At 41.8% G+C, this 12972-nt stretch overlaps 1 protein-coding gene across 1 annotated transcript; it reads left to right on the forward strand.

Moving 5' to 3' along the window:
• Positions 1-1031: 1031 nt before the first annotated feature.
• Positions 1032-7565, forward strand: FADD (Fas associated via death domain). Its single transcript, XM_077462317.1, has 3 exons — positions 1032-1139; positions 1314-1684; positions 6117-7565. The coding sequence occupies exons 2-3, from the start codon at positions 1384-1386 to the stop codon at positions 6398-6400; spliced, it is 585 nt and encodes a 194-aa protein (XP_077318443.1). The 5' UTR covers positions 1032-1139; positions 1314-1383; the 3' UTR covers positions 6401-7565.
• Positions 7566-12972: the final 5407 nt, after the last annotated feature.

Raw genomic sequence — 12972 nt, forward strand, 5'->3', positions numbered from 1 at the left:
TCACACTGGGCAGAGGCCGTAGTTGCGCCCTAGGTGGTAGTGCGCCCTAGGCGGCTGCTTACTTCGCCTAGTGGTAGCGCCGGCCCTGTGCACAGCCCCTTTCTTTGTAATCAAGCCTGTTCACACTTCTGCGATCACAGACATTGCATGTGATTTGCACTGCACTGTCTGTGTGATGCGAATTCAGCCATACAAATTGTATGGCTGAATTTGCAATGCATTCGGACCAAAATCGTTCAGGGCTCTTTTTTTTATCCATGCCAGAATCGGATGGTATGGGTGTTTACACACATGCGATCCAATTCCTGTCTGAATTCAAGGTTCGCACTGCGATCTGCAAACCGATCTGATGGTGTCATTAATTTTGTATTGACCCCGCATCGGTTCTCATAGGGCAGTGTGAACTGTCTGCGAGTTGTATGCGATGCGGAAACCGGCATTGGAATCACGCTGGTTCCCGCATCGAATATGTGTGCACTGAAAGTACATGAGTTGTTTTTTGTTTTTTTTGCATAATGTGGCCTCACAAACTTTAATTGGAGCCCCTGTAAACATGCGACACATTTATTTTCATGCATTTGTTGCTCTCTTCTCCCCTTGCCGAGCCCTAATATAAATGAAAAACACTTGCAAAAAGCTTGTGAAATGCTTAAAAGAAAACCACAAAAAAAATAAAAAATCACCAGAAATGCACTCTGCTAGTTGTGAATGCAGGTGTAATGACATATTTGGACAGGCTAATGTTTGTGCAGTAAAATGTAGCATTAAAACTGAGTTTCCGGTGGCCATCATCCAGGACAAAAAGTAACTGAAAGTGAAAGCAAGTTGTGACAATACTATGACTATGTCTACCTCTTATTTTATGTAAACTGTACTAACTCTACAATAAATTCTCTACAGATCTCTAATGAATATTCCCTATTGTACAATACAAGTGATTCTGGTTTACTAGATCCTGAATGATGACTTTTCAGCGTTGGCTTTTACAAGCTAAAGAAGTTTTGACACAGAGGGTGGGAGGGAAGGGTTGGGAGTTGACATGCTCAGTTCACATTTCTTACTAACTTCCTGGTTGTGTGTAGTAAGTGTACAACTTCCCGGAGAACACTACACAGATCACCCGAGCAAGGGATTAAAAGGTTTGTTGTTCTAATCTCACCTTTATACGTTTTTGTTTTTTTGCTTAAGAAAAATTAGCTACGTTGTTTTCGTAAAATGTCACATTGTGGGTGAAAAGCAAAAGTATGGGGGGGGACTAGATGAGTAAAATGAAAGTGAGATAAAAAGACAATTTATTTCAATTTCTTTTCCAGATCAAGGCCATACAGGCCAGTCTTCATCAACCAGAAAAGTCGTGTATTGACAGATAAACAACACCCAGAAATGGAGGACTTCAATGTTATGCTGCTAAGAATAGCAGGAAAACTGAGTGATGCCGATCTAAATGACATGAAGTTTCTTTGCCAGGATAAGATACCTAGAAAGAAAATGGAAACCATTACAAGTCCAACAGATCTATTCATGAAACTCATGGAGCTGACGGAGATCTCCAAAGATGACCTGAATTTCCTGATCGTGCTTTTACAGCATACACAGAGACACGATCTCGCAAAAGAAGTGAAAGGATTCCAGGGGCCACCGATGTCCAGAGAGGAAGCTTCTGTAGATGAAGATCCAGATGAAGGTAAAAATGTTGTTGGTGGAGATGAGCAAACTGGATTTGATGATGCTGTTGGATTTTCCCAAACTGCATCAGAGTGTTATTTTATTGTAGGCCTCATGCACATCGAGTCTAAAGGGGTTGTAAAGGTAAACATTAGGGATGAGCTCTGGCGTGTTCGCATGCGCCATGTGCAGAGCCCGCCAGGAAGTCGGTGCAGCACTGCGCTAATCGCAGGCAGTGAGACTTTGCCCCGATGCAAGACTGCAGAGATCGGGCAATGTCTCACTACCTGTGATTAGCGCGGCGCTGCACCGACTTCCTGGCGGGCTCTGCACGTGTTCCATGCGAACACGCCTGAGCTCATCCCTAGTAAACATTTTTTCACCTTAATGCATTCTATGCGTTAAGGTGAAACAACATTAGACAATGCCACCCACCCCCCCGTTTTTTTTACCTGACCCCTCAAAAGTCCCACCCTCGCCTCCGACATCCTCTTTGTTGCTCAGCCTGGCCATTTATTGGCTAGAGTGGATGGATTGAAAGCAGCGCAGCCATTGGCTAGAGTGGATGGATTGAAAGCAGCGCAGCCATTGGCTTGCGCTGCTGTCAATCACATCCAATGATGCAGTGCGTCAGGGGGCGGGGCCGAGTGATACAGTGAGCAGCTATAGCCACCGGCTGTATCACGGGTACTTCTTACCATGCGAGGGAGCTCGCATGAACGTGGGAAGTACTTGTGGGGGGAAGCCGAGACAGCCGCCGAGGGATCCCAGAAGAGCAGGTTCAGGGCCACTCTGTGCAAAACGAGCTGCACAGTGAAGGTAAGTATTTATTTTTATTTATTTTAGGTACTTATATAGCGCCGTCAATTTACGCAGCGCTTTACCTATACATTGTACATTCACATCAGTCCCTACCGTCAAGGAGCTTACAATCTAGGTCACATTCATACATACTAGGGACAATTTAGACAGACTTCAATTAACCTAACAGCATGTCTTTGGAGTGTGGGAAGAAACCGGAGTACCCAGTGGAAACCCACACAGGCACAGGGAGAACATGCAAAACTCCAGACAGGTAGTGTCGTGGTTGGGATTCGAACCAGCGACCCTTCTTACTGCTAGGTGAAAGTGCTAACCACTACACCACTGTGCCGCCCAAGTTACATGTTTGTTATTTTTAAAAAAATAATAATAAATTCCCTTTACAACCCCTTTAACCACTTGCCACCCAGGTCAATTCTGAAATTTCTCTCCTTCATGTAAAAATCATATATTTTTTATTTTTTTTTGCTAGAAAATTACATAGAACCCCCAAACATTATATATGTTTTTTTTAGCAGAGACCCTAGAGAATACAATAGTGGTTGTGGCAACTTTTTAGCTCGCATGGTATTTTTCGAATGCATTGTTTTTTGGGTAAAAAAACTGTTTTATGCTTTAAAAAGAAAACAGTAAAGTTAGCCCAATATTTTTGCATAATGTGAAAGATGAAGTTATGCCGAGTAAATAGTTAACTAACATGTCAGACTTCAAAATTGTACACGCTCGTGGAATGGCGCCAAATTTCGGTACTTAAAAATCCCCATAGGCGACGCTTTAATTTTTTTTACTGGTTACATGTTTTGAGTTACAGAGAAAGTCTAGAATTATTGCTCTCACTCTTACGTTTGCCGCGATACCTCATATGTGTGGTTTGAACACTGTTTTCATGTGTGGGCGGGACTTGCGTGCGAGTACACGGGTACAGGGGCACATTTAAATTTTGTGCGTGTGTGTGTATGTATATGTGTATATATATATATATATATATATATATATATATATATATATATATATATATATATATATATATATAATTTACTGTTCATTTTCCTTTTTTTTTTTTTTAGTTTGACACCTTTAAAAAAAAAAATAGGAATGTAATAGGAATATGGCATGATCGGTCCTCTTTACAGTGAGATATGGGGTCAACAAGACCCCACATTTCACCTCTAGGTTGGGAAGCTGGGAATAAAAAAAAAAAAACCTCTCGGCTTCTCAGCCAAGGCAGCAACGTTTGTTTGAATGCCTCCGAATGATCATAGAGAATCTCTATAGTAAACATTCGGGGCCGGCGGATCCTGTCTCCGACTCACCGATGGAAACGGTACTTCGGTAGAATCACCGGAGGGCAGTGGGTGGGGGAGACATCCCCTCTTGCTGCCCGTAACAATGATCAGGCGGCGGAACAGCCGCTATGATCGTTCTTATGGTGTAGGGAATCGCTGAAAAAAACAATATTATGGACAGTCTTGAGGCACCCCATTCTAAAATGTAAAAATGATTCTAATAGTTTTACATAATGCAGCAATATCCACACAAGTAGGGGGATACAAGGATGCTGTGCAGGCGACTCCATATCAACTGATAACATCACTGGTTGTTAGAAAATTTTAGTTATCGGTAAATGTCTCTGAACGTGCCACATCCAAATAGCTAGACAGAAAGAAGAGATAACCCCTAACTGGACTTTTAAGGCACTAATATAAGTAGAAAAGTATAAATGTTTTATTAATAGTGTACATATGCCAAAGATACAAGATAAAAGTAGCGGAATGTTTAACAATCAAGCATATGAGTTGAAACAGTCACCACAGTGATTGATAATGTTGTCTTATAATTCACCCAACGTGTTTCGGAGTTTTTAAAATCTCCATCAAGGTTAAGTAAGAGAATCAATCATGTGTATGTTTACTGAGACTGTCATATGCATAACGTTCCACTTAAAGTATTAAAAACAACAAGAAAATGGAGCGGAAATATGTCTCCAATATGCCCGTCCTATGATTTTTTGATATCACACTAAACATGGGAGTAATTGCTGAGGGGTGGCCTATCAACCCGGGAAGAGTTCAGCACCCAATATTGCTGAAGTCAAAGAGAGGAAGACTATCAAAAGTGGCTGCTTATGCGATATGGACGACCGTGTGGAGGCACGTTCCCAGCATCCAACCTGATGGTTAGAAGGCCGGCAGCTAGAAGGTTGAAATGGTGCACAATGAAAACCTGTGGCTTCATGGATCGAATGTAGCCTAATGTAAACAGACACATGTCCATTTCCATCCATCATCCCACTGATTCAATACAGGTCTGCTACAATCTGCAGTCAAAATGCGGACAGGCACATATGTCACAAAAGTGACATCCATCCTGTTCTGCTCCAAGTCAGTAGGGGATCCGTTCAAAGACTCCCTTCTGAGCGAAATGCACCCATGTCAAAGAACCCCATATGTCCTTATGTTGGCAAATATTATTTCACAAAAAAAATCTCTATATTAGAGGTGTACCTTTTTTAGGTTTTTAGGCCTGGATGGCCCAGCAGCTTTATATATATATAATATAATATAATATAATTTTTTATTTTTATTTTTTTGGGGGGGTGATTGGATGGTGTCAGTGTTTTTTTATTTTTACAATTTAACCTTTTAAATATTTATTACAATTGTTTCTATTGTTTTTATCAGCCCTGTTGGAGGGGCTTTGGTGAGATATCAGGGTATAAATAGACCCCAGACATCTCCCTTTTGAGACAGGAAAGGGGACTGAGGACACAGATTCCCCAGTCCTTTTCTCTGTAGCCTCAGCTGCACTGAAGATGAATGGACAGGACACAGAGGTGGTGTCCTGTTCCTTTATAAACTGAAACATCGTAAACACAGTTTGTTGTAGGAAGGTCTCAGCTGCCCAGGACTTCCCTCCACAATGGCCGAGATAGCAGCGTGGCATCATTGGCTACAGATGCTTTTAATCAGCCAATGAGGAGAGAAAGGGGACGGGGCCAGGCCGCAGCTCCCTGTCTGAAATGACACCGGGAGCAGTGACTTGGCTCGGGTGCCCCGATAGAAAGCTGCTTGCTCTGGGGGCACTCAACAGGAGGGAGGGGCCTGGAGCTCCAGTGAGGGACCCGAGACGAGGAGGATTCGCGCTGCCCTGTGCAAAGCCAATGCACGGGGCAGGTAAGTATAACATGTTTATTATTTTTACCTCGAAACTAGACTTTACAATCACTTTAAGTGTAGATGTCTACCTGTCTATATTGAAAAGAAATGAATGTCTATGTTATTGTGTCCGTGGAGAGAGTTTACCTTTACTATTACTATCTAATCAATGTTGTAATACAAAAAAGAATAGCATCTGCATCATAGTGTAAATAGACAGCAGCCCATTGATTCAATATTTGTTTGCCAGAATCTGCTGTTAAATGGAGGACAAAAAACTGAACAGGCAGATGGAGAGTCTCAGCAAATAAATACTTGAATACTCGCTGTTGCAAGGGATGCCTGTACTTTAATTCTAGCTCTGTACGGACACCTTCCATGTGCCAAGTGCCTGGTTAGGCATTTATATAGGTTGTATTATTTTTTGTAAGCATATTTTCATTTTAACAATTTTCCTGTTTCCTTGTTCCACAGACCAGCTTGGCCAGGCCTTTGACATAATATGTGAAAATGTGGGGAAGGATTGGAAGATGCTGATGCGCACTCTTGGGGTTACTGATAGCACGATGGAGCAAATTAGCTACGCTAACCCTTATAACCTGAGGGAACAAATAAGACAATGTTTGCGGGAATGGAAGAAAAAGAAGAGAGAGAATGCAAATGTGTCTGCCCTGATAAAAGCACTAGAAAAGTGTAGAATGAAGCTCGTGGCAGAAAAAATAACTGATAAACTAAATCTTAGTTATGGAATGTCATAAAAATTACCCTGAAATCTGAGATATTTACAGAATGTATTAAATATTTTTGGTGTCTTAGGAAAAGATGAACACCTTCCATACGAGCTGCGTTTGCAGCACGTTAGGCCTTGTTCGCGGAAAAAAATAAAAAAATAGGCATCTGGGGTACGTTTTTAACACACATCATATGTGTATAGGGTGTTTGGGGATCTATTTCAACACGCCTTTAATGCGATTCAGACACGCTGAACAACACGCATTAATAGGCGCGTTCGATCAAAGTTACTATTTTAAGCACATGTGAACAGGGCAGTCATTGGAAAATACTTTATAATCCAGCACAACTGTGCAAGGCAGGAAACATAAAGTCGCAGTACATATGATATATTTGTCAGATTTCTGTGTACAGATAACACTTGGCGTCCCCTAACCCAGACTGTACACGACACACAACTACTTTGCTATAAAGACAACCCTCCTCCCACAAAAACCGATTGAAGGGTGGATGCACATCACTACGGGATTCAAGGAGCCTGAGTTCTAACTTTTAGCAAAGTTGGCAATTCTATGCTGTGTGCACCCCAGGTTTGAGGGTTCCTGGGATATGCTGCAACATATGTTTAAACTAGAACTAAAGGCAAAACTTTTTTTTTTTTTTTTTTTTTGGATAGAGTAAGGGAGGGTTTTAACCCCTGTCAGTTTATTTTTTGTGTCCAATTGGGGAGATTTACCTTCACTTCCTGTCCCATTGCCAAAACAGGAAGTGAGTTGAAATCCCTGTAAATTAAGGGAATTCCTTGGGTGTCCCCATTGGAAAATGTCCATTCTATAAATTTTCTGAGTACAACTTAACATTTGGGACTTTTTTTACTTTCTCTTTGAGGCTGGGTCCACACTTATGCAAATCAATTTGCATGGCAGGAGAGGGCGACCGACTCTCAAAGGAGCCGGTTCACACGTCTCCCTGGGGTTGGCCACGGAGCGCATAGCAGAAGGGGCCTGTGCGTCTTTGGCTCTGTTTCAGGTCCGAATTCAGGCATAAAATCGGACATAATTTGGACCTCAAATGGTGAATAGGGACGCACAGGACCCCCTGCTGTGAGCCGCGGCCGCACATAGTGTGAACCAAGCCTCAATGAGAATGGTAAACGTGACAAATAGAGAGGATGGAACACTCTAATGAGACCCAGACAGCAATAAAAAATAAATATAGGTGTTCTAATCCCTTTCCACTCTATACAAAACTAAAAAAAGTTTTGCCTTTAGTTGTACTTTAACAAGTGAAGGTTATGTACTGCCAACGTATGGTGACTGCTTTTGCATAGACATGCTTGTTTAAACTTTACTTTCTATCAGGGCCACTTTAATGACATACAGATAATAAGTGACACTAGAGTTTGATGGATCATGTAAAAGTGCTTTAATGATTGGAAAAAAAAAAAAAAGATAGGCATATCACTAAGTATAACCTTTTCGCCTGGGACATGTAGAAACAAATGATATTATCGACTCCATAATCCTTTTTTTTCATGGTGCGGTGGCTCTTTATCATGTTTATCTGTCACTGTAAATGATTGTGATTAGCTCGGAGGTACTAATCTATTGTGTAAAATATTAATGGATTAAATACTTGTGGCTGTCCCTAAAGTAAAATGCCTAAAGACACCTCAAAAGGTCAAAAATGACCATAACTACTGCAAATGCATGCTTTTACAGACACACCTGGCTCATTGATTAAAATGTATTTAAAAAAAAAGCAAAAACTTTTATATTTTAGGTTTTAATAGGAGTTGGGCCTCATGTACACTGCTGCTGGTAAACGGACACTCAGAGGTAGTTGGATGCTTTTTTCAGCTGCCCCTGAACTCATCCAATGTTATCTTATCAGTACATGTACACAGGTTTGTTTAATGTCGTTTTTAGCCAGTTGCTTTTAGAGTCCTTTTTTTGGAATGAAAAAAAATGAGTTCAGAGGCATTTCAAGCACCAAACGTTGCTAAACGCAGTAACTCATGTTTCTTTTACAGACGTTTTTCATTTTTTGCTATTTTGAAAAAAAAATTTTTTTCAAATGATTATAAACGCAAACGCAGCTAAATGGAAGTTTTAAACGTGGGTTATTATCTGTCAAATTAAATCGTTCAGGAGAGGTTGTAAAAACGTCCCGTATACATTAAGCCTTATGCCCTGTACACACGGTTGGAAATTCTGACGGAAAAGGTCCAATCAGATTATATTGTCGCGAAATCCGATCATGTGTGGGCTCTATCTGACTTTTTCCAGCGGAAAAAATTTGAGAGCAGGATTTAAAATTTTCCGACAAAAAAATCCGATCGGACTTTTTACGATCGTTTGTAGAGAATTCCAACGAACAAAGTGCCACGCATGAGCATGCCACGCATGCTCAGATTAAATTACGAGACCAAAGCTATTGGCTACTAGCCTCTACATAGTCCTGTCGTACATTACGAACGTCACCTCGTTCCCGAACGATCGGATTTTCCGACAACTTTGTCCGACCGTGTGTATGCAACACCAGTTTCGGAAAAAATCTGGGGGATTTTGTGGTCGGACCGTGTGTACAGGGCATTAGAAGGGCTAGACCCTCTCTCAAGTTTTTATTGCTGTCTGTGTCACCCTGCTGGGGAGGTTCACCCCTCTGTTTGTCATGTTGGCCACTGTCACTGAGACAGAAAGTAAGGAGTATTCCAAAAAGTTGTCAATATAGCAAGATTAGAGGATTATTTATCCAATGGGGACAAATGTTCAGTGAGAAGACAGAAATTCTTCTCACTTTGGCAATATGTCCTCTTATTTTCTGTTGTGTTTCTAGGACATAAAGTGAAGGGAAATCTCCCTAGGAGAGCACAGACCATAAGCAAATAACCAAATATGCTTGTAACTCCTTGCTACTCTAACCAGAGCTCAAACTGTTGGTTATACATAGGCGTGTCCACAGGGTGTGCCTGGGCACACCATATCACCCAGTGCTGTTCTGATTCCCCCTGCTTCCTGGCGCCCCCTGTTTCTCTCTACCCCAACCCCCTTTACAGTGCTGACGACTTCCCTCCTCTCCTGCTGGCTGCTTTGGGGGATGTTTCAGGATGGAGAGCAGAGGAAGGGGCCATGTCTTGGATATTTTTGCAGTTATGCCATAATCTTTCCATTTTTGGATGATGGATTGAACAGTGCTCCCATGAGATATTAAAAGCTTGGGATATTTTTTTTTTTTTTTTATAACCCAACCCTGCTTTAAACTTCTCCACAACTTTATCCCTAACCTGTCTGGTGTGTTCATTGGCCTTCATGATGCTGTTTGTTCACTAAGGTTTTCTAATGCCCCATTCACACGTTCAGAAATTCTGCTAGCAAAAGTCAGATGTGAGCTTTTGGTCAGAAATTTCGACCGTGTGTATGCTCCATCGGACTTTTGCTGGCAGAATTCCAGGCAGCAAAAGATTGAGAGCAGCTTCTCTCTTTTTTGGTCAGAAAAAGTTCCTATCCCAAAATGCGTTCGTCTGTATGCAATTCGGACGTGCAAAAAATCACGCATGCTCAGAAACAATTTGACGCATGCTCGAAACATTGAACTTAATTTTCTCGGCTCGTCGTAGTGTTGTACGTCACCATGTTCTTGACGGTTCAAAGTTCAGAGAACTTTTGTGTGACCGTGTGTATGCAAGGCAAGCTTGAGCGAAATTCCGTAGGAAAAACCGCCCAAGTTTTTTCTGACGGAATTTCTGATTGTGTGTGTGTGTGGGGGGCATAAGGCTGCTTTCACACTGGGGCATTGGTGGTAAAGCGGTGCTAGAAAATTGCGTAATTTTTTGCTGAGGTTTTCGGCTGCTAGCGGGGCGCTTTTAACCCTTGCTAGCAGCCAAAAAAGGGTTAAAATGACCCGCAAAAATGGGCAGGGGTGCTTTAGGAGTGGTGTATACACCACTCCAAAGATGCTGCTTGTAGGAGTTTTTTTAACGACCTGCCAGCGCATCACCTCAGTGTGATAGCACTCGGGATTTCACACTGAGGCTACAGGGGAGCTGTTTTTCAGGCACTTTACAGGTGCTATTTTTAGCCCAAAAGTGCCTGAAAAACGCCTCAGTGTGAAAGGGGTCTAACAAACCTCTGAGGGCTTCACAAAACAGCTGTATTTATACTTATGTTAAATTGACTCTATTTACTAATTAGGTGACTTCTGAAGGCAATTGGTTCCACTAGATTTTAGTTAAGGGTATCAGAGTAAAGGGGGCTGTATACAAATGCACGCCAGACTTTTCAAATATTTTCCTTCCACTTCACAATTATGTGCCACTTTGTGTTGGTCTATCACATAAAATCCCAATAAAATACATTTACATTTTTGGTTGTAACATGACAAAATGTGGAAAGTTTCAATGGGTATGAATACTTTTTCAAGGCACTGTATGTCAAAAATAGCATAACACTTAGACCCCTTTCACACCAGGGCGTTTTGCAGGCGCTATAGCGTTAGAAATAGCGCCTGCAATCTGCCCTAAAGAAGCTGCACCATTGTGTGCAGTGCGAAAGCCCTGAGGGCTTTCACACTACAGCGGTGCGCTGGCAGGACGTCAGAAAAAAGTCCTGCCAGCAGCTTCTTTGGAGCGGTGAAGGAGCCGTGTGTTAACCGCTCCTCCACCGCTGCTCCCCATTGAAATCAATGGGGCAGCGCTGTAATGCCGCCGGCAAAACGTCGATATTGCGGCGTATTGCCGGCGGTTCTAACCCTTTCGCGGCCGCTAGCGGGGGTAAAAGCGGCCCGCTAGCGGCCGAAATGCACCGCAAATCCGGCGGTAAAACGCCGCTAAAAATAGCGGCGTTTTACCGCCGACGCTATCAGCGGTGTGGTGTGAAAGGGGTCTAACATTAATTCAAAAATCAAATGAAATCCTTGAAACCCTCTGGGTCTTCCTTCCAACCAGAGAGGGATCTTCCCTTGAGCCTAGCACATACAATTTGAAAATCGAAATCTTATGATAATCTGATCATTAATACACAGCTTTCGAGAGCCAATTATGACAGTTTGCCTGAAATTAAACAAAGGGACAAATGCAAAAAGTTTTCTGGTGCGATACCAGATCGTACGATTTTCGTTTTAATCAGTACAGTTTTTGTCCAAAAAAAAAAAAATCAAAACAATATTATCCATGCTCGGAAATTAAAGAATACATTACTATACAATACATAGCAGCACTTCCAAAGTTGCATTCTGTCGTATGAGAATTTTAGTAAGAGTAACCTCTTGATTTTCTATATAAGACTAGCATGCAAAAAATAAAACGGACGTTCATACGTGTGATATGTGATATTCCCATTGAGTTATATTATATATTGAGTTATTATATATTGAGTTATATGTGATATTCCCATTGAGTTATATTATATATTGAGTTATATGTGATATTCCCATTGGGCCTTTAGAATTGGTGTAGTATATAGACTCCCAGGACAGACTGAAAATGATAACTGATAATGATTGATGAGCTACCCCAATCTCTTCATCACCATTTGTTTGGACTTTAACATGCCTGGCATTAACTAGATTTCTCAAACTGCTATTACAAGCAGGAGTAGGGATGTAATGGAGGCAATGAATAGGGTTTCTCTAAAACAGGTAGTTGAATACTCAAACCCGAGGTGATCATGTAGACCTAGTACTGACAAATGAGGAGAAACTATCTGATGCTGCAGTGGGAGAAAATTTGGGTTCTAATGATAACCAATGTCCTTGGTTTGATATTAAAACAAGAACTGAATAATCATATTCAAAAACACAAAAGGCCTATTTCTCTCAAATATTGTTCACAAATCTGTCTAAGGCTGGATTCACACCTATGCGATTTTAGTGCTTTTTGCATTTTGCAGATTTGCTCTACAGTCCATCTAACATGGTTTCCTATGAAACCCATTCAGTGGTGCAAATCTGCAAAATGCAAAAGCACTAAAACTGCCATAGGTGTGAATCCAGCCTAAATCTGTGTTAGCCCCTGTACACACGGTCGGAGATTTTGCCAACCAAATCCGTCGGATTTTGTCCATCGGATCTTGTCCGAAACTGTTGCATACACACGGTCGGACAAAGTTGGCGAAAAATCCGATCTTTCAGAACGTGATGACGTAATTTCGTTACGATGGGACTACATTCAGGCTAGTAGCCAATAGCTTAGATGTAGGAATTTGATCTGAGCATGCGTGGCACTTGGTCCGATCAAAATGCTCTACACATGATCGGATTAGGTCCGTCCGGCCCAGTTGGTCGGGAAATATTTCCAACATGTTGGAAAATTGGGTCCAACGGAGATTCGGACGGGATCAGTCCGATGCATACCACACACAGTCGGATTTTCTGATGACACGGTCCGATAGGACACATTCCGACGGATTCTCCGACCGTGTGTACAAGGCTTTAGTGAGCACTTCTCCTTTGCCGAGATAATCCATCCACCTCACAGGTGTGGCCTATCAAGATGCTGATTAGACAATATCCATGATTATTGCACAGGTGTGCCTTAGGCTGGTCACAATAAAAGGCCACTCTAAAATGTGCAGTTTTACTGTATTGGGGGGTCGGAGGG

The sequence above is a fragment of the Lithobates pipiens genome, unplaced genomic scaffold (assembly GCF_037356315.1).
Source record: "Lithobates pipiens isolate NorthernLeopardFrog02 unplaced genomic scaffold, aLitPip1_a1.2 Scaffold_10, whole genome shotgun sequence".
NCBI classification, from domain to species: Eukaryota; Metazoa; Chordata; class Amphibia; order Anura; family Ranidae; genus Lithobates; species Lithobates pipiens.